This window comes from Hakea prostrata, chromosome 3 (assembly GCF_041222555.1).
Source record: "Hakea prostrata isolate BN-2017 chromosome 3, UWA_Hpros_2, whole genome shotgun sequence".
Taxonomy (NCBI): domain Eukaryota; kingdom Viridiplantae; phylum Streptophyta; class Magnoliopsida; order Proteales; family Proteaceae; genus Hakea; species Hakea prostrata.
The window spans coordinates 75,105,861-75,132,922 of NC_142602.1; the positions used below are offsets into that span (position 1 = coordinate 75,105,861).

General features: G+C 40.2%; 1 protein-coding gene and 1 non-coding gene across 5 annotated transcripts; one reads left to right on the forward strand and one right to left on the reverse strand.

Moving 5' to 3' along the window:
* The first annotated feature begins 589 nt into the window (after nucleotides 1–589).
* On the forward strand, nucleotides 590–11,596 carry LOC149023086 (uncharacterized). 4 transcript variants are annotated; one of them, XM_089150935.1, is made up of 6 exons: nucleotides 590–1,064; nucleotides 1,413–1,717; nucleotides 1,808–1,838; nucleotides 6,748–6,848; nucleotides 10,120–10,392; nucleotides 10,577–11,596. In XM_089150935.1, exons 2-5 carry the CDS (start codon nucleotides 1,460–1,462, stop codon nucleotides 10,351–10,353), a joined length of 624 nt encoding a protein of 207 aa, XP_089007061.1. In that variant the 5' UTR covers nucleotides 590–1,064; nucleotides 1,413–1,459; the 3' UTR covers nucleotides 10,354–10,392; nucleotides 10,577–11,596. The 4 variants fall into 4 exon arrangements, with proteins under 4 accessions (XP_089007061.1, XP_089007060.1, XP_089007062.1 ...); XM_089150934.1 differs by having other exon boundaries at nucleotides 591–1,064; nucleotides 10,120–10,388; XM_089150936.1 differs by having other exon boundaries at nucleotides 591–1,003; nucleotides 10,120–10,388.
* A 15,359-nt stretch (nucleotides 11,597–26,955) lies between these two features.
* On the reverse strand, nucleotides 26,956–27,062 carry LOC149023087 (small nucleolar RNA R71). Its single transcript, XR_016172662.1, has one exon. It is a non-coding gene; the product is annotated as a small nucleolar RNA R71 (small nucleolar RNA).

Genomic DNA, 27,062 nt, shown 5'->3' on the forward strand with positions numbered 1-27,062 from the left:
AAATTATGCGCATATCAACTACATCCTCAAGGGGAAGCTTTATATATAACCTAAATATAGAGTGTGACTCATCCTTGACCCCAAATAAATTCTTGACCTTATACTATGATGTGTGTTAGTCTTTGCCAACTAGTCAACCTCTTGAGGTTTGTTTTCATGTTATTTTGTATCCTAGATCCTCATACCTTTAGCTAGCTTGGAAGTTCCCTTTCAAAATATTTGACTATATGAGAAACTTGTTACTCGATGGGCTAAAACCCTCCACTTGCTTCTAGATGAATTTGGCTTCACCCAAAAACAAAGGACTCATCATCACAGGTTGCTGAGTTGGTAATGACCACACAAAGAGGTCATGGGTTCGACTCTTTCCCTGATGGTATATGTAATATCCCCTCTCCTATATAAAAATGTTTTTTTCCTATATAAAAAGGTTTTTTGTATAGGGGAAAAAAACATAAGACTCTAAAATTGGGATATAGAGTTTTATCTAAAGTGTAATATTGAGTTTATATATTTATTCTTTAAATAACATTGTTTATCATTATGAAACAGGTAACAATGCGTATTTTGTAACCCTTCCAATGCGTATACTGTATGTGCTATCCATTGTGAGATTGCTGTACTGGTCTGTTTTTGGTTGTCAGATTTTACAAAATAAAGCTTGCTGATTCCTTTCCAAAGTTATCTTATTGGAATTCTATCCGTTACATTCTGGCTTAACATCAGAATGAAATTATGAAAGTGAGTTGTCAATTTTTCACACGCGTATTCGTTTCCAATGTTCAACCGGGGGGGAGTGTTCACACGAGCGGGTAAACGCCCCTGGTTGAGCTCCTCCACCATCGTTGCGGAAGATGGTGGAGGGGTGGAGGAGTGAAGAGGCAGAAGATTGAAAATTTGTCTCTTATAACTCAAGGGGTGGAGAGATTGGTAGATATCCCCTACCCCTCCTGTTTCAGTTCATAGATTTCTTCTGCAAACTTCATTGTTGGTGGTATTAAAGGTTATTCCTTGGATAGGTCGCTTGGTTCACGTTTTTTTTCCTCATTGCTTCTGCATATCTGGTTTGTTTTTACCTTTTAATTCTTTGTTTCCTGCTGTTGTCATTATTATATTCTAGGTTTTAATGCTTCCCCCTTCTCCTCGTTTGGTTTCCTTTACTGCTTTTCTGGCCAACAGATTTTATTGTCAATCTGTGCTTGTTCTGTATCTTTTTGATATCCTTATAGTTGTACCCTCTTAAGTTTTTGAAAAACTCCTCTTCTCTCAGTTTTGGTTTCTGGTTTTTGAAACTGGAACTGGACTGTAAAGTTTTCATAAAGTTCCCCGCTTTCTGCTGGCAACGTTTTGGAGCAAGTACAACGTAAGATTATTCAGGATATTAATGTGACATTTATTGCTGCCTATTTTAGGGTGGCTTTACTCTGAATCTAGAGGAGCAGCAGCAGTGTTAAATAGCATGAGCACCCATAGTCCGAGGCGGCCTTTGAAAGGGTGCCTGAGGGACTCTTGCCAGAGAAAAATGGTGCTCAATGTGGACCTTAATGAAATACCTCCGCTTGAGGATAGGGATCTGGAGGTGATCTCTAATGGAATTGAGTCTCAGGAAGCTCAGACTAGCGTGCAAGGAGGGGGTTTGCTACCTCCTGTGACAATTGATGTGGATGCCATTGAGGATGATGAAGTTCTGATTTCATCACCAAGAAGTTTTGCTGAAGTATATTATCTCTTAAGTATTTGTTGCAGTACTGTTTTACCTTTAGCTTTTTGGTGATTTTGTTTCTAATATTGGTTTGCAATCTTGTAGGCAAGAAACAACTCCAGGAGGTATAACTCAGGTCTGTGCTTTACCTTTGCTAGAATGCCTGAGATTACAATTGTGTTCATGTTTTGGTTCAAAATTTGGTGTTCTACAATTTAGGTTTGTTTTCCCTCTTTTTCTGCTTTATTACTTTTAAGGAATTTCCTCCCATCTCCATTTATGTGAAATTTATGAATGATATTAGGTTTTAGCAGTCCCTTCCCCAAACCAACCCCACCATCCGTAACCCCCCCCCCCACCCCCACCCCGGCCCCAAACAAAAAAAAATGGAAAAAGAAAAAGAAACCCTGGAATTGGCCTCAGATCAGAAAATTTTGGAAATTCTAAGGTTTTGGCCATCTCGGTGCTGCCAGAATTGGGATTTGCTATTCACTGATCAAGGTGGGACTTTCTAGGACTGATCCAGTCTGTATTGGCCTATTCACATTGGGATTGACTAGGCTGATCCGGCCGGTACTGCGTGGTACCACTAATGTCTCCTCATGAATTGGTTTAAGATTTTCGGGAACCGTTTGATTGCCTCTGTGGGGATCCATTGATATTCTACTCTGTGAGAGTGGAAATGGGAGTAGAATGCAGCTTGGCAAATCTGGTTGATCTTATTCTCCCATCGACCAAACCAAATGGAACACCGCTCTTGGAGCAAATCCTCCGCAGAACACATTACGAGGTCACAGAAATCAACCTTGAAACAACCACTCTACAGTTTCCCCCTCTCTTGTGGCCTCTATTTCCATGCTCTCCCTCTCTTCTCCACTTTGTGTGGCTCTCCCCAGCATGCACAACTCCATCCTTCTCTTTCTAATGCTTCTTTATCCGTCCTTCCCTCCATTATTTCTCCTTTCCAAAACCGTAGGTCACTTGTCACCACTCGAAGATTTCAGAGCTCTCCAGCTTTCTGGTGAAGACAGCGTAGAAAAATCAATTCCCAGCCACACTAACTTTCTTCCATCTCCCTCTTCTTTTCTCTGTAAGTTTAACTCCCCCTGCCTTTTGTCTTATATTGTGTCTTAAACCAGCTAATTTTAAGCCCCTAGTCTCTCTCTCTCTCTCTCAGCAACTCGCTAACTAGGATTTCAGGGGTCTGTTGCTGAGCTTCCTCTTCTCTGCAAGGGGTTACTTCTTCTGTTCTCTGCTAACTTTTAATATTATTGCCTGCACTATACTAGATCTTTAGACAGTGCCCTAGTTTTGTTGGCTTGGTTCATTTCAGTTATCAGGTGTAGTGCTAGAAGTGATAATGGCATTTTCATAATTGTTTGGTGTGGGGCTTGAAGTGCTAACGGCATTTTCTTATTTATTATTGTGGGGGCTGAAGTAATTCTATTAAGTGCCTTCCAACTGTTGTTTCGGTTATTTAATGTTCGGGAATGACTTCTTACCTCTTGTTACCAAATCTTACTCTGCCATCCTCTTGCAGAGTGGGATCAGGAACACACACTTACCCCTAAGTTTAGCTGGGGTTGGTTGATTTAATATATATCAATTTGATAACAAGAGATCTCTTTGATGCATCTGCAGAGACAACTCCTCTCTATGCAGCTGAATTTTAGTGTCACCATGACTTCCTCTATGATACTGCATTTAGTTCAGCATGTAGTAGAATCTTTCCCGTATATGTTTACAGTTATGCAAATGATTGCTAGGGCTATTCCTTTAATTTCTTGTATCACTTTATTCTGGTTGATGGAGATGTAGTAAACAGTGTGTAGTCTGATGCAAAACTCTACTTCATTGTTTGAGTTGGAGCTTTTGATTCAAATTAATTTTCAGGTTCAGTTTTAGAATCTAATTAGGAGTCTTTTATTTCTTCTTTATATGCTAACATGCAACTCCATTGGTGGATAGATTCGATCAAAAGGTAACTTGTTTTTTCCTGGTTGCTGGTTGTGTCCCATATCTCCCTGTCTCTCTCTCTCATACCTGCTTGATTCAGGTTTTACCCCCCTCTTTCAGGTGTGCTCTTTCTACTCTGTTCTTCCCTCAACCAAATTCAGCTCAGCATTATCCCAACTATATATGGTCAGCTACATGGATCCCTGCTCTCCAATGAGCTCTATTCAAAAGCATATGGCATATGTGTCATTAAGTCCCAAGCTATCTCTGTTATTCTCACCACTTCCCGTGAAGTCATTTTAGGTTTATCCCTGATTTAGCTCCTTCAATCTGTCTCGAATTACTCCTCCACACTGGAGCATCTAAAGGCATGTGTTTTACATGGTCATTCCACTTCCAATGACTTCCTCACAGCTCATCATGTGTCGGAGGTACTTCCAAAGCAGCTTTCATTTTCTCCTTATTTTATCCTGCCTGATTTTACCACACATCCATATCAATCCTCATTTCAGCTACATTTTGTGTGTCTATATGTTGTTTCTTTAGTGCCCGACACTTTGCATCATACATCATCCTTCAAAATTTTCCTGTAAGTTTTAAAAGAATACATTGATCACAACACTTTGGAGTCTGGACACATCTATTTACTTCAGCATCCTATTCTAGTTCTCTGTGTAACATCCTGTATTTCTCCTCCTTTTATGATTGAGCCCAACCACTGAAAGTTACCACATTGCAAAATCTCCTTCTTCCAAGTTTGAGATTGAAAGAAACTGGGATTTGGAATTCTAACCCATCCTAGATCCTGATTTATTATCAAACGCCAGGATCGGTTGCTGAACAATTTAAAGCATCATTTACCTGATCTTTGTAACCATCATTAACTACTTCTTAGAGGACTGTAAGTTGGAGTTTCGTGCCTGAAATTTCAGGGCAAACCAAACCATATGAATGACTCTCTTCACTCACCTGAACCCTATATTTTATTGCCGCTCTCCTTTCCATTGAGAAGTTGAAGGAGACCTCTCCTATTTTCCACAAAATTAGTGAAAACCCCATACCTGAGAAAATCACCTAATGACCTCTTCATTTTTGAAAAATTCCTGGCCTGCCCCCTAATCATTTACCTAAGTACATGCTGTTTGTCATTCTTGTGGGTCCATAATGACCCAAATTTGAGTTGTTGAAACCAAGATTGCATCAGTGACCTGTGTTGTGCATACTCTTATCTGTATAGTTACTGTCTGCTATTTGTATGTGCCAAGAATGTTGGGTCAAATATCTCTTCTGATAACATTCATGTTTTCATTTTGGTTATGCTGCTTCCTGTACGAGAGAATTATCATAAACAAGAATTTCCATGGTTATGTTTTCTTTTAGTATAGTGTTTGTGGGTTGAAAAAGCTCAAGAAATTTAACCTGAATGTTGATTTATATTGGTTTTACTTAATTTAGTTGAGGAAATTGAATATGGATAGCAAATGGGAGAAAAATGTTTGTCCAAAAACAAATTATTTGACCCCCATTGTCTTCTGAACACAGATTGGATTAGTGGTGCAAAACTTTGGCAGGAAACAAAGTGGGAAACAAGAATCTAGGGAGAATTCTTATGATCTATTTTGTACAGCAGAACGAATCTCATTGTTGTCAACGAACTATCTACCTATATATATATATATATATATATACACATAGATAGTGTGCAACATAATGTAACTTTTGGGGATCAGTGATTCAGTGCATCCTGGAAACCTCAGAAACTCTTACTGAGATAGTTTGCTGGCTCAAATGTTCTGTTGGATGCAAAAATTGAAAGAGCATGTAAGATTGTTCAATTTATTGCTATTGATGGTATGGGCACTAACTTGATGGGTTTTCAGAGCCTACCACCCCTTAGGTCACGTGCCTATAGTTTCTCATTTTTACTTGTTCACCCATACATCTTTAATTGAAAAAATAAAAAATAGCACTGAAGGTCCTTGTTTTTAGTGATCTATAGTTGTTAAGCCACACCAACTATATTTTTCATTTTGAGATTATATTTGTTGGTTTCTTGGACATCACATAATAGGGAGTTGGGCATCTGTGTTTGTATCAGAGACGGATACAAGGTCTTTGTCATGGCAACCTTTATGCTTACCTTTTGTTGGCTCTCTCTCTCACTGTCACATTGTTGTTCCCTGTTAGGACATCAATATTGAGGGTGTAGGGGTAGAGCGGTTGTAGGTTATCAAAATAACCATGTGGGGCACTGGGGGGAACAGAAAGGACAAGGACAAGTAGCAGGGTCCTATCAGGGAACAGCCACTCTCATGTTTGACCTACAGTTAGGATATTTTGGGGATTGTTGGGGCTATTTTAGTTGGCATAAGGAATAGGCAACCGGGGAGTGGGGGGGATCAAATTAGTGTTTTAAATAATTGTTGAGTTAAATGCATTAGTCCTTACATTTCATCTTCAACCTCTGTATATGCTATTTGGTTGGGAGTGTGTGTGAGTTAAGAGTGAATTCATTTAGGTTGGGGGGGGGGGGGGGGGGTTGTGGCGAAGGTTGCTGCCAACAGCTGGTGGTGCAGGGTTTTATCATCGGCATTTGCAGGGTCCTATCGTTCCCTCTTGCCATCCTATAAAAAGGATACATATTTTCAGTTACCAGCATTGTCTAGTGTATACATGACTTCTGGTTTAAAGCTTTCCTGGACACGGCTAGAAAATGAGAAAAAGGTGTTCCTGTACATAGACTGTTTAATTGGTAACTAAATTTATTCATACAAGTTCACTTATTTATTTAATTGCCGTTGGTTTTGACGAGAATCTATATGCTCTTTTTTAGTTGTAACATAAGTTCTAGTACACTCTTTATATTTGTACAAGTTAACTTATTTGTTCAATTGCCATTGGTTTTTACAAGAATCTATGTGCTTTCTTTTAGTTGTGACAGAAGTAACTTTAAAAGAGGGTTTTCCAGTTCAGAATTCCGTCTGTTTTTAATTTTCCAACCTTTTTTATTTGATATTATAATTTTTTTTGCAGTTCTTTTGCTATTCCAAGTTTGTCTGCATTGTCTTACATATATTCTCTTGTTTTAGGTTTGTCCCTCAATGGTTGCAACAAACGCAGAAGAGTTTCTCCAGGCCAGACTACCATCAACAGTGAGCTCTGTATAAACTTGGAAAGCAAGGACGTGAAGGTAATACTGAAAAACATTTTTGACTCCAATATGTGTACTTCATTGACGGGATCCTTCTATCCTTTTTATTGGCCTTGTCCTTTTAGTTATTTAGAAATTATTTTAACCTTATGGAGCTGTAAAATATATCTAGTTGCTAATGCTTAATTGCTGGGGTCTGTTCCTTTTTTGTATTGGGGTATAAAACCTACTGGCTAGGGGCATGGGGAGACTTGGCTGGGGAATCCATTGTTTGAAAGGATGGAAAGAAGACTGGTTTGAGTTATTTCATATCCACCACTTAATGTAAGGCCAGCTAAAACTAACCTAACCTCAGACAGGACCAAAATACACCCAAATATAGGTATCAACTTAGATTTTAGACATGAAAGTATTAGTACAATATCAATTAGAAATTCCTGTGGGAATCCTTAAGTGGTCTCCAACTTGTAAATTTTTCCAAGCAGAATAGGCATATCGCAATGGCTTCCAATTCTTATCTTTGACCACCTCTAGCAGTTCTAAATTAAGGAATCAAATATGAAATTAAGACTCCTATTGTTGGTTGACATGTATAACCTTTCATTTCTTGTTTATGTAAACCCTTTACAAAACTAGCCCTGCAAATCTAGATGAACTTTGATGTACATTAACTAGTACCTTTATCATAAGAAAAGTTTTTAGCCCCAAATACCAGCAAAACTAGCACTGCCCCTAAGAGGAACTTTGACAGACAATAACCACTACCTGTATTTATATAAAAGAGTTCCTTGATGTGTGTGGAGCCATGTACCAAGAGCTGATTGAGGTGTTTTGCAGACTTAATTGCTTTTGTCCTCTAGTTCTTTTCTTCTTTATATTCGGACATCTCCTTTGGGTCCCCCTTTCAACAATAAATTAGACTTAATTGCTTTTATCCTTCCGCTTTTCTTCTTCTTCTAATGTCTAATCCACCCATGAGATCCTCTGGGCTAATGGCGTTAAATCTTTCCCACAACCCAGTTCACCACCCTTGACACTTTGCCCTCCCATTAAATCCATCCATTGTAGGCCTGTCTTGGCCCATCCAATCTTGATTCTTACCCCACCCCGATTCAGTCATCCTTGGGAGAAGAACTACGCTTGCTGCCCAGTAGCACTAGAACCATAATTTGATACCAGGGGTATTTTGATCAGTTTGGGAGTCCTACTCCTAACTGTAATTAGGAGGTTGTTAGGAGTCCAAATGTGCTTTTTAAATTGTTATTTGAGTCACTCTAGGTTGAGATAAGTAGAAGTCCTCTTTGAATTCTATTTTTTATGTTAATTACTGTTAGGAGTCAATATTAAAGGCTGTAAATAGACAGCTTATGCTTGTAACAAATCACAGTTTTGAGGATACAATTATTAAGAAGTTTGTTGTAGCAAATTTAGGTGTTAAGTAAAGCTTTATAGGGTTCAGATTGAAGGAATTTTTCTTCAGCAGAGCTGCTGGTCTGCCTCCACTACTCCATCCTCGATCCCAAGTCTTCAATTGGTGAGTAACACTTCATCCTATTCCATGCTCCCCCCCCCCCCCCCCAAAAAAAAAAAAAAAAAACAAAAAACTACCATTAACACTTAATCTGAGTCCCTGCCCTATTTACCTTCTAGAAACCCTAAAACCTAAGAGCCTAAACCTGAAACTGGTTCAGGTTTTTGTTTTTAAAACCATAGTCTTATAACCCTAATTCAAAACCTGAACACCCACCCAAGAAACCCAAAAGCCCTAAACAGCCATTGAATTCTTTAGCTGCCGGGTTTTGTAGAACCTGATAATTCTGCTGATCATCAAGGATCTTGGTTTTTGGCCCTCGTCCCTTTGAGGCTACATCACCGTAGGTCCGTAGACCCTGATTAGTTGCTTTGTTTGGTGGAATTGGCTTGTTTTCATGGAGTTTCTAAGTTGGAGTTCCACCACCCTATATGGGCCCTAGCCTTTGCTTTGTTGGGCAAGGCTTCTTGTGGCTTTTGTAATTTCCACCCTTCCTTCCCTTTTAAAGAAGGGGAGAAAAGTTCTTAGTCCCCCCACCCCCCCCCCCCCCCCCCCCCCCAAAAAAAAAAAAACAAAAAAACAAAAAAAAAATCATTCTCTACTATTAGTTTCCAGAAAAATATTATTATTATTATTAATTTTTTCAGGGGGGGGGGTGTAAATGCAATGTATACATTAAAAAGATGGCTTTGTGTGTCCCTAATTTATTGTTTCATGGTATACATGCTTTTCAATTCTTGGTCATTTCACAATGATAAGCAATTGAACTTGCAAGCAAATTTCAGCTCAGTTATCAAGATTCTTGCTGTTAAATAAGGTTTTGGATCATACGATCCATCTCATTACTGGACTGTGTTGAAATGGAGTCTTCAGTTGGTTACGTTGGGGGTCAAGCTACTTTTGATCATTTGCAGTTAGGGAGTATCTAACTACTATTGTATCATTGTGATTAGGAGGGGTATGACTGATATCTTTTCCTGTTTTTAATTAAGGATGGGTTGTCTTACCTAGTTGCTTTGCCTATGAATCATAAGCACAAGAACAGAAGAGTAATCAATTCCATGAGACACCTTTGGGATCCTCAAAAAGGACGTACCTAATGCGTAAGGTTGTCATTGAGGGGTCTGGGAAGGTCATAATGTACAGAGTCTTAGCCTGCTTGGCTAAGAGGCTTTTTCTCAACTCATATCTCTGACCACAAGGGCACAATGGATCAACCTAACCATTGTGCAAAGCCTGCCCTTTTAGGAGGGATCCTTTGATGTAGGACAGAATTCAGCAGATTTGAAGAGATTAACTGAAAGGGTTCAGAATCTTGGATGGCATGTCAAAATATGGACCGGTGCTTGAGTCTTACACCTGCACTTAAAAGGCCATTTCTCAACTCAAACCTGTGCCATAATGTAACAACCTAATCATTGTGCCAGGGCCTGTCTTCTTAGGGATACTTTGATGTAGGATAGAATTTAGCAGATTTAAAGAGGAACTAAAGGTTTAGAATCTTGGATGGCATGCCAAAACATGATATTTGCATTCTCTGTCTATCAAGATATAAGTTCTTCCAGTTGATTTGGATTTTTGTGAAGGATAGGCACCAGAACATGTGTGGAAAGGTTTCTTCTATGATTTCTCCTGTCAGTGCTTTGTTTAGCATCTTTTGGATGTTCTGCTGTTTGATTCTTCACCTTTTACATGTGATGGGTGGTGCTTGGGAATGTGCTACTGAGAATCCATGACGCATGGAAACTAACTATTATTAAATTGCTCCAATGACTGCAGAATAACTTGAAACCTCCGGAGCCACCTGTACCACTGCCAAGGGAGGAAGAACCAAAATTTAACTGTCCTGTTTGCTTGGGCCAACTGGATGAGGAAACATCAACTAAATGTGGCCATATTTTCTGTAAAAAGTGCATCAGGACTGCTATATCTGCTCAGAATAAATGTCCTACCTGCAGACGAAGGCTGACAATGAGAGACATCATTAGGATCTATCTTCCTTCTTCCAATTGAGCCCAGCTTATCTAGTCCCAACAGATATATTAAAGGTGGGTGAGTTCTTTGTTCTCAAATTTCTTTTCCCTGGTGTAGTTTTTCATGACGAGGAATGGGGTCATATGGGAAAAGCTCTGGTTGTTTCTTCTTGTTCCTTTCGTATCAGTTAGTTGCGACGTGTATTTTGCTTTGCATCCATCATTTATCAGTACCCCTGCTCAAATGTGTCCTTTTGTTACAGGTGGTGTGTTTTCACATCAGTGTTTTTGAGGGGACTTAAGCAAGGAGAAACATTTTGGCATACCTTGGAGGAAGGAACAAAAGGAATGGAAGGAATCTTTCATTCTACAGTGATTCTAATTCTAGATTTTGAAATTTGACATTATCTAATTGAGAAGTTGAGAATCCCAAATAGTAGTGATAGGCCAAAGACATCGCCAATCCTTCCCTTTGGATTAATAATGTTGAGAACTTTCTTTACATTGTGGTGTCGCTTCGCTGTTGCTTTTGTGTTTGTTTTTGTGCTTTGTTTTATCTTTTTCTGAGAGGCCTGGTTTTGCTGTTGGGTAAAAACAGCAAAAGTTTGTTTTCAGAAATGATGCAGCCCAAAGCAGCTGATTTGGCGGCCAAAAGAATTTTTATTAGATACATGATAAAATGCTCCAAATGTTATAACTAATGTAGCAGTTTTGCTACAAGGTAGGTCATGGGGATCTCGGTCTACTTGACACCTTTGTTGGCTAAGTCTATAGTTCTGTAGTTTTGATGGGCTGAATGCGACATATGAGACCGTGCGGTTGAAACCTGACCACAGCCCTGAAACCTTGTGGTGTGTTTGCGAAGACTTAGAATATAGAGAGCCATTGAGTGAGAAATGGGTGTATCTGAGTATGGCTGAGTTGCAGGTGATGTGTCTGGAAATTGTCCAACCATCAGAAGCATGTAAAAAGAGAGTCAGTTGTGGGCCTACTTGTCAGTCGAGAATTCGCCTCCGATGTCTAGGTCAATAAGTGCACCACTGAAAAGCTCTGACTAGTTGCAGAGCTTAATTGAAAACTAAAATAGAGGAGAATGATTTAATTACGTCTTTCTTGCAGTGAATGTTAGTTTATATAAGTTTTACCTTCGATTCTCGATTGCAGGATTAATCGTCAAGTTTTATTTGTGACCGTTCAATCATAGGGTTTACTTTCTAATCTGAGTTAGTTACACATTCCTTTTTAAGCACGATCACATATCCCGAATTCGACAGGGCCACGACTCTTACCACAGATTTTTTCGTACTCAAGAAACCTTTGGGTTAGCTTCTCATTCCAGTTCCAACTGGGTAAATCGACCGACCATAATTTGATCCGGTTCGTTCGCTATCATTATTTTTACTTGCTAGGAGGCTTTTGCCCTTCTGTTTTAGATCAAAGGGAAGCCCCGAATTTCCCACCTCTTGTATTCTTGTGCCTCTGCTTCTCTCCCCCTCTGCCAGCCCGTTTATCACTGTTGACTGGCTTCTTTGCGGTCCTAGTCTAAGGCCCTTGTCTTCAAATCGCTTATTCATTTTAAGTTTCTCTATTTTCTTTCTTGTCAACCTTCATTGCAGATACTTCCTCTTTAACAGATCTTGTCACCAAAAGTAAGGTGTTTGGATTATAGGTGGATTTACAGGAATGGGCCATCCATTTCTTTGTAAATGAGTGATATGTGTTCACAAATCATATCAAAATGGTTGAATTTAGACTTCAAAAATAGAAAATTATTAATTTTAACTTAATCTCAATGCCACCTACCATTTATATAATCCAACTGCTCACAAGATAGCCAAATTTTGGGGGTGATCCGAAAATCGAGATTGAAGAACTAACCCCTAATCCCTATTACCCTAGGCCTTGAACAGACAGTTATTCTACCCTAGGGATGTCAACGGTGCGTTTTGAGACGGTTTCGGGTTCAAAAACACTCAGCCCAAACACGGTCCCGTTAGCAAAATAACGGTGTCGGGCCGGTTTCGGTTTGGTGCGGTTTGAGTTCGGGCTAACTAATGGTTTGGGCTAACGGTTTATACTCAGGTTGACTAATGGTTTGGCTAATAATTTATGGTATGCAAAAAAAATATTTACTTAATTTAAACAAACTTTGTACATTTAATTGGACATTCATACTTAATCTTTCTAATTGTCTTTTACAAGTAGTAGAATGACTATTTGATATTTGAATTTGTTGGAATTTATTAATTTGATTAATAAATTAAATGCCCAAGGGCAATATTGGAAACTCACTATTAGGGCGGTTACAAAATAGGTTATATATTTTAGTAACCACCGCATTAGTGAGTAAGTAACGAATGCCAAACGGAATTTCCGTCTGGGCAGACGGTCATCCGTCTGGGCATAAAAGGCAGACGGAATTCCGTCGGCAGACGGCAGTCCGTCTGGGAGATGGATTTTTGGATATTGGTCGGTCCGGTTCGGAATGTGTTTCGACTTCATTGGACACCAATGGCCCGACAGTCTGTGTGATGTTTGGGCATTGAAGGCCTATTGGGGCCTAGTGGGAGCTAATGAGGTAGAAGTGTTCTGTGTGAACCACCTCATAGTTTTAACATGATTGCATGTTTTATTTTAATAAAACTATTTTTTATTTATGGGTCTATCAATCATGTTTCTTGCACAGAATGAAGTTAGTGTATAAGTCTATGTGGGTTTGCATGAGAATTTGATTGAATGTTTTTTTAGCATCTCTTTTGGTTTAAGTGCTTATCCCATAGGTTGACTATGCTAGTGTGATTTTTGTTGCATGAGTTGTGTTTTATGCTAGATTTATTGAACTCATTCTTGTATGTAATATCTCTAGAAAAATGGCTGCTACCAAGAGCATTGTTGCTGACCTCACTAAAGGAGATAAGCTGAATGAGAGGAATTATGACCTCTGGCACCGAAAGGTGCAATATCTCTGGAAGAGCGGGATATGCTAGAGACCATAAACCGCCATGAACCCACCGAGGAAGGTACCACCGCACCATCGCAGGGACCTTGATATATACAATGCTTGGAAGAGGAAAGACCGGGTAGCCGGGATTACAATCCCGAGCTCCATGAGGATGACCGATGCTTCGTTATGAGAAGCATAGGACCCAAAGTCTTTGTGGGAGGCTGTGAAGTTCCGGTATGGAGGACTTCCACCACAAGAGGCCCCCTCGACTCACTTTTGACGGTTATAAGATGCGCCGGTCACACCATGAGGCAGCATATAACCATCATGTCTAACATGATTAGTGAGTTGAGCGCATGTGGGCGCCAAGACCGATGAGGAGCAAGTCTCCGCGTCATCGGGTCATTGCCAAAGACTTGGGAGCATATGAAAATCTTCTTGACTCATGCTGATGAGGTCAAGACTTTCGATCAAGCTGCCACACCTTGAGCTTGATGAGGATCGGATGTTGGCCGATACCCCTCAAACGATGTATTTGCTGCAAGCTAGCACTAGTAAGGGTGCGCTTCAAGCCAAGAGAAAAGCTCAACCTCAGCGGTCCAAGCAAAGTAACCGGGGTGGGAACAAAAACAAGAGTGGGCCCAGCGTTCAAGGGGGACCTCGGCAAGAAGAAATCAGCTTTGATTTGCTTCAAGTGCCAAGCCCGGTCATTTTGCTTGTGATTGCCCGGCAAGAGGTATTCTTGTGTGTTATACCTCATCTTGTTATGTAACAAGTTCTACTATGCTTCTGAACTAAATCCTTTGTGGATTGTTGATTCAGTGCACAGAACACATAACAAGGAACGCTCGAGCTTCGTGGAATACCGTCGTATTCCAAGAGGAAGCAAAAGGATAACGATGGGGAACCTCGCTGAGGTTCTCATAGCACATGCAAATTAGTTTTCGAGGTGGCTCTTTACTCCATGATGTCTTGTATGCTCCGACATTCCAAATCTTGTTTCTTATTTATCTTTTAAGACATGGTTTTAGAATTGTATTTGAAAACAATTCTTTGGTTTTGTATCTCGGTGATACAGTTTATGGTTATGGTTTTCTTGATAATGGTTTCATTGTATTGGATACAATTGATTATTCATTTAATTCTAGTAATGCTTTTGTTTGCCAAAATATTGTGTGTATTGATTCTAATATGTGGCATGCTAGACTAGGACATATTGGCTTAGATAGGATGAACAGGTTGGCAAGAGAAGGTCTCTTAGGCCAAGGTTCACTATCCGATTTGCCAACCCGTGAGTCATGTCTAGCAGAAAAGCAACTAGAAAACCATTTAAAAAGGCTTTGAGAGCCTCTCTTCCTTTAGAACTTATCCATTCAGATGTGTGTGGACCATGAATGTGCATACTAGAAAAGGACAGTCATATTTCATCACATTCATAGATGACTATACAAGGTATGGTCACATTTATCTAATTTCTCATAAGTCGAAGCTCCGGAATGTTTTAAGAAATTCATGAGCTTGGTTGAGAATCGGTTAGATAAAAGGATTAAAACTCTTAGAACGGATAGAGGTAGAGAGTATCTCTCCGATATGTTCAAAGGGTTATGTGATGAAAAGGGGATATCTAGACAACTTACTATTCCAGGGACTCCACAACAAATGGGGTTCTGAGAGGAGGAATAGAACCTTGCTAGACATGGTGCGATCCATGATGGCCAGGCAAATCTACCCATCTCTTTTGGGGAGATGCTTTCTTGATCGGCCTATATCCTCAACGAGTTCCAACCAAATCGGTTCCTTCCACACCATATGAGTTGTGGACCGGGCTTTGTTCTTCCCTGGGATGTGCCATTGTTCACTCTACTTCTCACCAATATGGAAAGCTTGGACCCGAGGAAGAAAGTGTATCTTTGTGAGATATTCTAACCCTCAAAGGGCCATGTCTTCATTGGACTAGATGAGAATGAGAGGAGAACGAAACTTGAGTCTAGGGATGCAACATTCTTGGAGAATGATTTTCCATCTCTTTCGGGAGTTACGAGAATCATCGATTCTTTGGATACAGATAGTGGTCTTTCACTCCGTTCAGTTCGATAATGAACCCGGGTTCATCCAGATCCTGTGGGGTGGGGTGCTGTTGCTACCTTAGACGGTGGCAATCTACATGCACTTGCCCTGTAGGCGCGGCTAGTTCCTCTCCGTTTCCTGGATGAGCCTACATGGTAACTCTGAGAGCCCTGTGGATGATTTCTCATCATGAACCAAGGCTCAGCTCTTTCCTCGTGTTGCTGGGTTAGTCTTTATCTTCACTTGTTCTTCTCCCCCTTGGACAGTGGTTCTCAGATCAAAAGAAAGGCGATGGATCTATTGAGAGATTCAGCTCTTTAGTGCTAAGGGCTACACCCAACAAGAGGCGTTGATTTGAACTTTTCCCCTTTGTTTCCTCAATTCGCCTCATACTAGCCATTGTTGCTCATTGCTTGGCTTTTCTGGTGTAAAACGCTTTTCTCAATGGGACTTGGGAAGAGATCTATATGATCAACCTCGGCTTTGAGCACATGGACTTGAGCGCAGTTCCTTGAGTCCATATTGCTTGCAGCATCTAGACTAATGTCCTTCCACCGCTTGTGAATGGTTTTTCCATGCTTGGAGACCACTGTGTTTACCCAGATCATATATTATGTCATTCACACTATTGTGATGACATACTTTGGCTAGCATAGCAGGAGCTATTGGAAACCATTAGAAATGTTTCCTCCTATTTGATATAGGACATGGGTGAAGCGCTATTCTTTGTCGATTTCTGGCAGAGATTCTTTTATCTCAGAGACCTTTTGCAATGTCTTGCGAATACCTCCCCCCATTGTACTCCGGGTTTCTTTGGCCTTTTGGGTCCTAAGACTCGAGAGAAACCAGATGGAAGAGTTCCATATTCCTCTTCCTTTTCCTTTGTTACTCATTTTTTTCTTTTTTTCTCCATCAACCCGCATGCCTCTCGTTTGGATATCTCCTACTCATTTGTTTCCGATCTTTCTTTTCTTTGTCCCCCTCATCATGCCATCCCTCTGATTGCTTTCTTCTTCCTTTCTGTTCGCCTTTTTCCTCTCCCTGGGCGTTTCTCTCCCTCTTCCTTTTTTGGGTTCCTTCACATCTGATTTGTGACATCCAAGCTCCCTTGTCTCCTGATGTCCCTCTTCTATGTCGGACCCCAGTATCATGGGAAGACCAAACATATCAGTTGAGATATCACTTTGTTAGAGACATTACATCAGAAAAAGTTGTACTTGCACATATCTACTGTTTGTGGTGCTCCCTCTTACCAAACCTATAGCCAGGATGTTTTTATTTCTCTGTAAAATCCTTGCTTACGTAGATTGTGACTTATTTTTGTCTGAGACTTTCTTATTAATGGTAATATGAGTTCATTCCAGCATTTTTATTATTCACTTTCGTGTGATTGTGTTTCTTCTGCATAAAACAACATATGTCAATAGGCAGAGAATGCTCACTCACACGAGCATTCCCTCTCGCGCCTTGCCGGATGGCTTGTTCTTTGTGTGGTCATTCATAATCATGATGTCCCTTGATTTGGAATCGTGAGTTTCTCTATTGTGAAAGAATCCTGTTTCCCACTATTCATGTTGCCTATAGGAGCTGCTCTTTTGTGCCTGGGTCCATAGTAACTGTTGTTCCACTGCCTTTGTGTTGTCTCTTCTTTGTTTGATGCTCCACCATCCATATTCATACTATGTGTCTTCGTCTTATGGGGTTCCTCTCCTCTCATTGTGTGTCTCCTTTGGTCCATTGTTTCTTTGACTTTCCACATCTGCGTTGATGTGGCTCTTTGGGTGTTCCTTGTCTGATGTTCGCCTAAGGCCTCCGAAGTCATCCTGTGTGTTTCCGGGTTTTTCCCACCTAAGTGTTTCCCTTTTTCGGTAGTGAACATTTTAAGGACAAGAAGGTGATCTCTCGGAGGGATCGAGATACCTTTAGTCCGGTGAGTTTGAATAAACCTAGGACAACTGTGTTATACTAATGCTTATTTGATTTGTTTCTATGAGTGATGTGCCATTCGGCCTTCCGGGAAGGTTTCTAGTTTGGGGCTCACGCGTGCAGGTATATCACCGGTCGCACAACCCATTTTGCCGGTATGACTTGTGGATATTAGTGTCTCGGGACACGGGTGGTCTATGTATCCGGGATACATAGTGAAGAGATTAATATATATGTATATCCGGGATATGCATGTGTGTGCGGACACAAGAGGTCTATGTATCCGGGATACATAGCGAGAGAGATTGAATGTGTATATCTGGGATATACAAGTGTGTCCGGGACACATTGAAAGATTAACACTTGCCCTTGTGCAAGTGGGAGCTGTTGGAATTTATTAATTTGATTAATAAATTAAATGCCCAAGGGCAATATTGGAAACTCACTATTAGGGCGGTTACAAAATAGGTTATATATTTTAGTAACCACCGCATTAGTGAGTAAGTAACGAAGTAACGGAGTGATTCATTCGCACGAGCGAATCTCTGAGAAACGGCGGCTCCATCCCTCTCTCCCTCTTTCTTAGAATCGCAGGCTTAGATTTTCTTCTTTGCTTAGTATTCGATCTTCATTCCATTAATCCACGGCATTTGGGTTGTGGATATCATTCCCTTTCCTAGTGATTGTGGAATCGCCCCGGTAGAGCTTTGGTGGTTGAACGAGAACGTGGATCTAGACTTCCCCTGTGAATACTTCAAGTAAGGGAAAGCGAATTCAGGTAAGGAATTTTTTCCCCATCAATTAATTGAATTGAATTACTTTTGATGTATTACCAACAGAATTTATGTTATTTTTCAGATAGTCTATTTCAATTACCTAATGGTAATATGATTATTCAAATAATATTTAATGTTAAACTATATAATGGGTTGTAAAACGGGTTATAACGGGTGGCGGTTTGGGTTCAGGTTGGTGCGGGCTCTGCCTACCTCAGCCCAAGCTGCAAATTGACACCCCTATTCTACCCAAAAAAAAAAAAAGAAGAAGAGAAGAACAAACAGTTAGGAGTTTGTGTGCAATTCAAAACTTATCAAATCGAAAACCCACACGCACACCAGAGGAGGCTTAATAGTAAAACTCCAGAAAACACAGGGAGAGAAAATTCATAGGAAGGGTGGGTTCACTAGCACGGAAAGAAAATTCGTTCGTTTTGCCCAGTTCGCCGCCCATCGAACTAGGCGAAACGGCGAAATATCGCCGAAATTTGGTAGGTAACCTAATTTGATGCCAATAAACACAATGGAATGGTTGGTTTTGCCTAAAAACTCACCCAAATTGGTGTTCTTGATCGGCATATAATCGACTGTATATACCGGTAAAACTGAAATCTTACAACCTTATTTTAAACAATTAAACTAACATAAATAAGCACAAAACTATTATATTACTAAAAATTAGTAAGAAAAATACAAGTATATAATAATAAAAATACAACTACTCAATACCAAGTACTATGCCTTGGTGGATTCATGTCTTCCAGCTCTGTCTCCATTGATAATTGGGTACAAGGCCCATAGGCTACAACATTAAACTTCCGCTCCATTATTTTCTTGAAGTCATTCCAAGACATGTCATGCTGATGGTTGTTGACATACAAGGAAACCAAGCCTCTGTAGTTTTCATCATCCATGACGGTAAAACTACTCCCCTCAGGGGGGTAACGTGAACGGAGCTCTTCAATTGACATCGTAGCATCGAAAGGATATCTGTATGTTGCCTCCAACATAGCAGTTCTCTGTGAGCCAAATGGAGGCATAAGCAGGACACCCTGATGCTGATAACCCCAAACATCATTACCCCAACCACCATATGTACTGCCTTCCTGCGATGCCAAGCTCATGAAAGATCCATCATTATATCCATAGTGCGAACTCCTAGACGACATATCATCGTGTCCATAAGCAGAAGGGACACCATAGCCATAAGCAGGTGTGGAGCCTACAGACTCCTCCAAGGTCATGGACCCCATCACTCCTGACAACCTGTCCATCGGATCAAAATGGCCGTATGAGCCATATGATCGAGTATCATCACTATAACCAAAGCCATACGACCCATACCCATGGTGGCCATGCATATGTTGCTACTCCCCCCCTGAAACTCCCCCCTCCCTGGCCGATTGTAACTCGTAGGACGACCACGATAAAGCTCACCACCATGATCGTCATCCTGGGTGGCATGTGTGTACTGAGTCTCTCCAGTGTATCTCTGGGGGGGATCCTGGTCCTCTCGATAATGGAACATGATATCGTTCTTGTACTCCTCCACCACCACTACCACCACCACCACCACCACCACCACCACCGTCATCATCATCATCCCTCCGAGTATGACTGGGACTAGGAGCAAGGGTGTCATCTGGATCATCATCTTGCGTGCCAGGCAGCACCATCCAATCCTCATCCGCTGTGGCGGCAGCCGCCTGATGTACCTGCCCCTCTTGAGAAGCCATGTACTCATCTACATTAACTCCCGCAGCTTGAGCAATGATTGGATCTGGCCTACATCCAGGCTGGTCTAACACTGGCTCGCCCCTATCCAACAACTAATCCATGAGTGGATGTTGGTCATCTGCAGTGAGCTCGAAGATATCATTGAGCTGGATGTCCTTGTCTATCCCATTGTTAGTGTTTAAACGGGTATTCTCTAACTTCAGCCTCATGTTGTAGTGACAAAACACAAGGTCATTCAGGCGTTGACTTCCCAGCCTATTCCTCCTCTGCGAGTGAATCATCCCAAATGTACTCCAATTCCTCTCACACCCAGAGGCAGAGCAAGTCTGGGAGAGGATCCGCACTGCCACTCTTCGGAGGTTCTTTGCATCGCCCCCATATAGAATCCACCACTCAGCTGCATTATCACAAATAATGCAAGTTAATACTTTAATTCTTAACAAAAATCCTACCTATATCACTTATATGTAAAATGTAAATGTAAATGTAATCATGCATCTAACCTGGATCATAATTTTGTCGGTTTTGAGCAGCAGCAACTGAACCAAAGCTCCCCAGTGCATCTCTAAAGTATTTTATCTGCAATAATTTGTATTGATGGTTAGCTAAATTCTTTCACAAATAAAAAGCAAGTACTAAGTTCTAAGTTTCTAAGTTCTAACTTCCATATGGCAATTTGATTGGACCGTTGCGTTTGGCTCTAACTTCCCAATAACCTCCATAACGGCACCGAGCAGGTCTGACCGCAATCCCAAATTTTCAGTGTACTGATATTTTGGATTGAGATAATAGGTTGCACAATTCACAAACTCACAGTCAAAGAATTAATATTTACTACAAGTTACAAATTATTAATAATAAGTAGTAACCCACACTAACTACTTACCCGCCCTATCCATCGGATGCATTAGATGAGCGGTCCATCTAATATCAACAATGTTCAAGTATGCAACAAAACCTCTGGGGTTAGCTCTTTGGATTGTTGTTTTCATTCTCTCCAGGGCTGCATATATGTGCGGCATAGTGGGCCCCCTGAGAGAGGAATCAACCATACGTAAGACCTTTATTATAGGATCTAAGGTCTCCAACACAATTTTCACATTCCTCCAAAAGTCATCAGACAAGATTGTCGTCTGTGCGGTGCGCCCACTACTAGTACTGAATTATCACAAACACATTAAGTTAGTAATAAATACTACATACTAGATATTCATATTTCATAGCATAAATGTATAAGAAGTTAACAACTTGTTAAATCAAATAGTAGAGACTATAGATAAAAAATTTATAAAAAAAAATACTTACTTTGATCCAACCCATTAGAACCACTCCTCTGATGAAAACATGGATCTCAAGCCCGTCTTCCGTTCCTGAATACTGTTGAGGGCGATGAAATTCGTGGCAAATCTCGTAGGACCGGGTCACACTAGCTCACCATCGCATTCCTGCCTCATCATATGCAAAGCAACAGTATGATTGTAGATGAAATTTGTTACCTGCTTGGCCCTCTCCACTGTGCTCTGGATAATATTGATCTTGCCGATGTCCTTTAACATGAAGTCGATACAATGAGCTGCGCAGGGTGTCCAATATAGGTTATATCTAGCTATATTCATCAGTACCTCACCGGCTTTCTTGAAGTTGGTGCCATTGTCGGTGACAATCTGCACCATATTCTCCTTCCCAACTTCATCAATCACATCCTGCAAAAGTCCAAGAATATACTTGTGGTCTTTTGTCTGCCTAGTAGCATCCACATATTTTAGAAACACAGTCTTTCGATCACAATACACCATAAAGTTGATGATGGATTTTCTTGTCAAACCGTCCATCCATCACACATAATGGTGCATCCATATGTCTCCCAAAATATTCTCAGACTACTGATGTACTCTTGCAGCTCCTCCTTCTCCTCAGCCAGGAAAGTGGTCAACACCTCCTTAGGGGTAGGACCAGGATGTCCAGGACCTGCCTTTGCAATAGTGTCAACCATATTACTATAATAAGGACCCTGTGTTGTATGTGGTGGAACCGCATTGTAGTACATCCACTTCGACACTTCCTTCTTCACTTTCTTCGCCATCCCTTTCCATGCACCTGTGATCTTGGGCTGCTTGGCCCCCTTATTTCTGAAAATATCAGGATCTTGCTCTAGGATAGGATCCGACCTCTGTGGATAGTCATGTGGACGTGATCCCCGTACATCAGCCGTAGAAGGGACCCTCTAACTCTGTGATCGGCTGAACATATCACGTATACCACCCCTGTCCCTAGATCCAGATGCTCCAGCCCCTGATCCAGATGCTCCAGCCCCTACAGGCCTAGAGGTACCAGCTCCTGTAAATCTAGCTCTGGCCCTCTCCTCCTCCTGGTACTGCATCGCCCTACTCTCAGCCATCGCCCATCTAACATCCCTCTCCTCCCGCTCTCTCAAATCAACGGGATCAACCTCCTAATCAAAATCTGAATCAACTCTGTAAGATGATGGTGCCCGCACCGCCTCATCCAATGCTTCATTTACCCTTCTCCTCTCTTGTTTCTTCTTCCCCTTGTCTTTCTCCATCTCCCTAACTGCCTTTCTGATATTCGCATTCACCTCAGTGCAGGTGGCCACATCCTTTGAACTACCAGTGATGTGAGCCTTAAACCTACTTATGCCACCTGAATTCAACTCCTTACCACAGAAGTTGCATCTTGTTTTACTTTTATTGCCATCAATTGCAACACAATACTGCCATGCAGGATCAGCCCTCCCCTTCCCTGCAGACGCCGCTCCCTGTGTCTGTCCCTGTCCTTGGCCCTGTGAACCTGCTCCTCTCCCACCGCTAGACATGATAACTATTGGTCTGTTGCAACAAAAATGATTTCATAAACAATTAAACAATACCAATATAATATTTAAACAATATTTAAATTTTTTCCTACAAAAGAAAAGGCTACCATATCAAAACCGACAATAAAACCATACAAGAAGCACTTGAAAATAATTATATAGGTATTCTATAATTTTCTATAATTTTCAAAATCATTTTCCTTATTTATTCCTAATTGTTTCTCTTTTTTCATAATTATTTATATTTTATATTCATATTTTAATAAATTTCAAAAAATCAAATAATTATTTATTGGGTCGAAAATTATTCCGATTCCGTGAGTCTGTAGATCAACCCATGGGGATCCACATATATTTTTTCAATCACAATGCAACACATATATCATGCAAAAAGCAAGCATTTAAAATGTATAAAAATACAATTTTTGACGCCCGAAAATAAATAAATAAATTACTTAGTGAAAAAAAATTTCGACTCCGTGAGTTTGTAGATCAGCCTATTGTATTCAACATATATTAATTTCATACCCATCCAACAATATTATGGCATGCATTTTCAAAAAAAAAGGTTTAGTGAAGAACAGTTTACCTCTCAGATGAAAAACACCCAGATTTGTGTGAAATCTCGCTTGATCGTCGCGAATAATGCTATAACCGTCAAGAATGAAGTGAGTACTGCGATTTTATGTCGAAGATCGGACGAAAATATGGCCAAAACACCTAGAACTAGGAGAGAGAAGCTCTTGATGGTGTGGGTGAGGAGAGAGAAAATCACAGGAAATTAATTGGATAATTAATGAAAATTTCCCACGAGCCCCGCATTTATCGCCGAATTTCGCCGATATGGCGAAATCTCGGCGATATATTGTACATCTTGTTTCGCCCCCTGGTTTCGTTTCGCCAGGGGGCGAAACTGGCGAATTTCGCCAAAATTTCTTTCCATGTTCACTAGTGTGTGATGCCCCCCTTAATTCATGCATAGTGCTACTTATTTAAGAGTGAGTGTGAAAGTGTCAATTCGGTATGAAACCGGTATTTGGTATGAGCCCAAAGTTTCCTGCAAGTTGGTCCTTTGGATGGGATTCAGCTCAAGTACCATGGTGTTTGTGTTCCAACTTCCACTTCTCATTGTTGAAGCATAGCAATTTGGCAACCTCCCCTAACCTCTCTCCCCTCCCCTCCATCAACACCACCTTTACTTCCACCTACATGGCCCACTTGGCTATTTTGTAGGATCGCAATGTCAAATGCTCATCACAGCAAGTATTGGTCCAATGGCCAGGATGGCTTGCCCCTTGAAGATGCCACGTGGACATGGTTGGACAAGGCTATTGTTGTTTCATTGGTTTAGATTGCATGTGTTTTCATTGTTAGCAACCAAAATACATTGTGTTCTAAAAGTGCATGTTGGATTTTGTTTTAAAAGAAAATAATATAATATACCATTTAGATAAGTTTCAAAATCATTAAAACTATTATCTCCCTAGTTTTGTTTTAGGACTCTTGTTTATTCTTACTCTATAGGACTCTTCTGGATGTATATTAGGTGATTTAGATTACCATATGTGTTTAGTCCCACATCGGATGGAGCTAATGATTATATGATTATATATACATATATAACTCCTAAGTGGGGTGTATGCTGGTAGAGAGTTATGTGTGGATCACGCGCATGCAACGAGCTGAACCGAGTCGGGCGTGGTTGCGGTAGTGGTCTGCAGACCCTAGTCTAACCAGGCCATGGGGCACTACAATATTATATAAATAATATCAAGTGTCTATGATGGGACTTGGGACTTGGGTCATGGATCTAGAAAACCCGGTTTTGGGTTTTGCAGTAGGGAGGTGACTGATCATACAGGTTTTGGGTTTTGCAGTAGAGAGGTGACTGATCATACAGTCACAATTCTCTGCAGGTGACCTTACGTACATATGTAGCTCTCTGAAGGTGTCCATACGAGCCTATAAATAGAGGTTAAGCTTTGAACAAAGTATTACTCGGTTTATTTGGTGAAAAAAACAGAAATTCAAATTCTAGAGTTGAAAAAAAAATTTCCATTTTGTTTTTCTTCATTCTGTCTCTGTGTATTACCTTCGGATCTCCTTTGCAAGTAGACTCTGTTGGAGTGCTGCCTTCAGATCTAGGAATTGTTGTATCTTGGAGGTGAGAACGTCAAGGTCAAACCCAACAGCATAATAGGGGGCGTTCAAATACCTTAAGGAAAAGTATTGTTCGTACACCTCAACTCACCCTGTTCAAGTTCGTGCTGGTTTTTCCTTTCGCTTATTCTACTACATTCGGGTAAGTGATTTTGACATAAAGTATACTTTATATATTCGTTTCTCCTTGATTTTGTTATTGGTTTGTCTATACTGTGCCTCTGGTCTTCTGGTTCTAACAATGCATTGCTTGTAGTGAATTGAAAGTCCCATAGAAAGCTTTGGGGCATTCCCCATACTTATTTAATTAAAGAGAGCTAATTGAGTATTTTTGTGTATTTTTCAGGAATAAAGTGATTTTGGTTATTAGAGGTAATATGGAGTAAAGTTGGCAAATATATTAGACATTGGTGGATTTTAAATCATGGCATTCAATCTTGCTGCCCAATAAATCATGAAAAGCGAGATCTTAGCCAAATTGGAAATAGGTGGAGGTCTAAGGAACAAAATTCGTAAAATCTGAAAATTGGGTAAACAGACCTACCTTTAGTATTTTGGGCATATCTTTCTCGTATGATCTTGGATTGCGGTGATTCAAGATTCTATAGAACGATATTGAAAATACCTACAACTTTCCAGTTTTGAGTTTTTCCAAAATCTAAAAGAATAAAGGTCAAATCGACGGGTAAAGAGAAGGGATTCATTGTGTGCAGGAGACATAAAAGAGAAGCCAGCCATAGAGAAGAGGAAGAAGACAGTGAACGTGGCTCTCATCTCTCTCATTGCTGAAGAAGAAGACCAAATCTCTCTCTCTCTCTCTCCCTATGTTTCATCTTTATTTTTCTTATGAACTTTGTGATAATGAGTAGCTAGTTCCTTTTCATTGGGATGTAGATGAACCATGCTGATTTCATTAATTTGATTGTTCTGTATCTTCTAGTTGATTGTGTTTGAGTTTGGCCAAAGATGTTCTATAGCTCAACAAACTAAGCATGCCAAGCTTCCGCGAAAGACAATAGTCTTGCGAAGATAGGGCATATCTAGGAAGATCATCCCTAATTTGCTTTGAAGTGTAGAGTTACATCGGTTAGGGAAAAGCATTGGAGATTCGAAATCCCAAAGATCTTCACATATTCATAGTTAACGTTTTTGCATTAATTAGTAGATTTAGTTTAAATTTAGTTTTGTTGAATTCAATCTTAGTGACTTAGCCTTTAAGTTCCCCATAGTTCGACCCCGTACTTTCTGCTTGCTAGATTAGTATAGGATTTTATTTTTGATTGGTTAGCGACACGATCAAATTTTGGCGCCGTTGCCGGGGTACCAAAGCACAGTTGCTAGGATTGATTTTTGTCAATTAGGCATAAATTTTAGAGTAATTTTTGAGTTTTTAATTTCTAATTTTTTTCTTTGATTATTTAACTAATCTCTTTTTCTTTTGTTTTGTAGGTAACTGCAAGAGTAACGATTCGATAATTAGATTAGGTTGTTATCTTTTCTTTCTTAGATATAATTGTATTTAGGACTTTTCAATTGTAATATTTGCATTAGATTGGGTTGTTTAGGTTAATTTTTAAAAATCCCCATCCCTCAGATCCCACATGTGTAACTTTTGTTCGAAAGATCACGTGGATTGCGCTTCAAGTACGTCATAAACTCTCCCTTTTGCTATAGTTATTTTCTTTTAATGTTACTTATTTAGCTTATTCTTTTTTCATTCTTCTTTGTATGCATGGTCGTCGATCCGTAAACCCTGAGTTGACTCCACTTGACTTAGAGTTAGAAGAGACTTTGGCCAACCTTAGAAGGCAAAGAACCATGGAAAACTATGAGCCTCCAATGAGGCCCTTGAGTGAGCATTTCATTCCTACAATATATACTCTGGTTTCTTGTATTAAGTTGTCTGACATAGAGGCGGCTCAATATGAGATCAAATCTAGTGTGATTCAAATGCTACCATCTTTTTATGGACTTGTCAACGAAGAGCTTTATAAGCACTTAGATGAGTTTTTAGAGGTGTCCTCCACAGTTAAAATTCAAAACCTCTTAGTTGATGCTATAAGGTTACTTCTTTTCCCATTCTCCCTTAAAGATAAAGCTAAGCATTGGCTTCATTTTTTGGACAATGTTAAAATTTCTACTTGGACAGAAATGCAACAGGAGTTCCTTAAGAAGTTCTTCCCCATTGGCTGTACTAATAACATTAGGAGAGCGATAACGAGTTTCTCCCAACAAGAAGGAGAACAATTTCATGAGGCCTGAGAAAGACTAAAAGAATTACTTAGAAAGTGCCCACACCGTGCTAT

Bases quoted from the DNA above. Each gene is read 5' to 3' on its own strand.
- LOC149023086 (XM_089150935.1), top strand. From the start codon at position 1,460: ATGAGCACCCATAGTCCGAGGCGGCCTTTGAAAGGGTGCCTGAGGGAC. The intron at 1,839-6,747 runs GTCTGTGCTTTA...CTCTTGTTTTAG, and splicing joins CTCCAGGAGGTATAACTCAG to GTTTGTCCCTCAATGGTTGC. The intron at 6,849-10,119 runs GTAATACTGAAA...CAATGACTGCAG, and splicing joins TGGAAAGCAAGGACGTGAAG to AATAACTTGAAACCTCCGGA.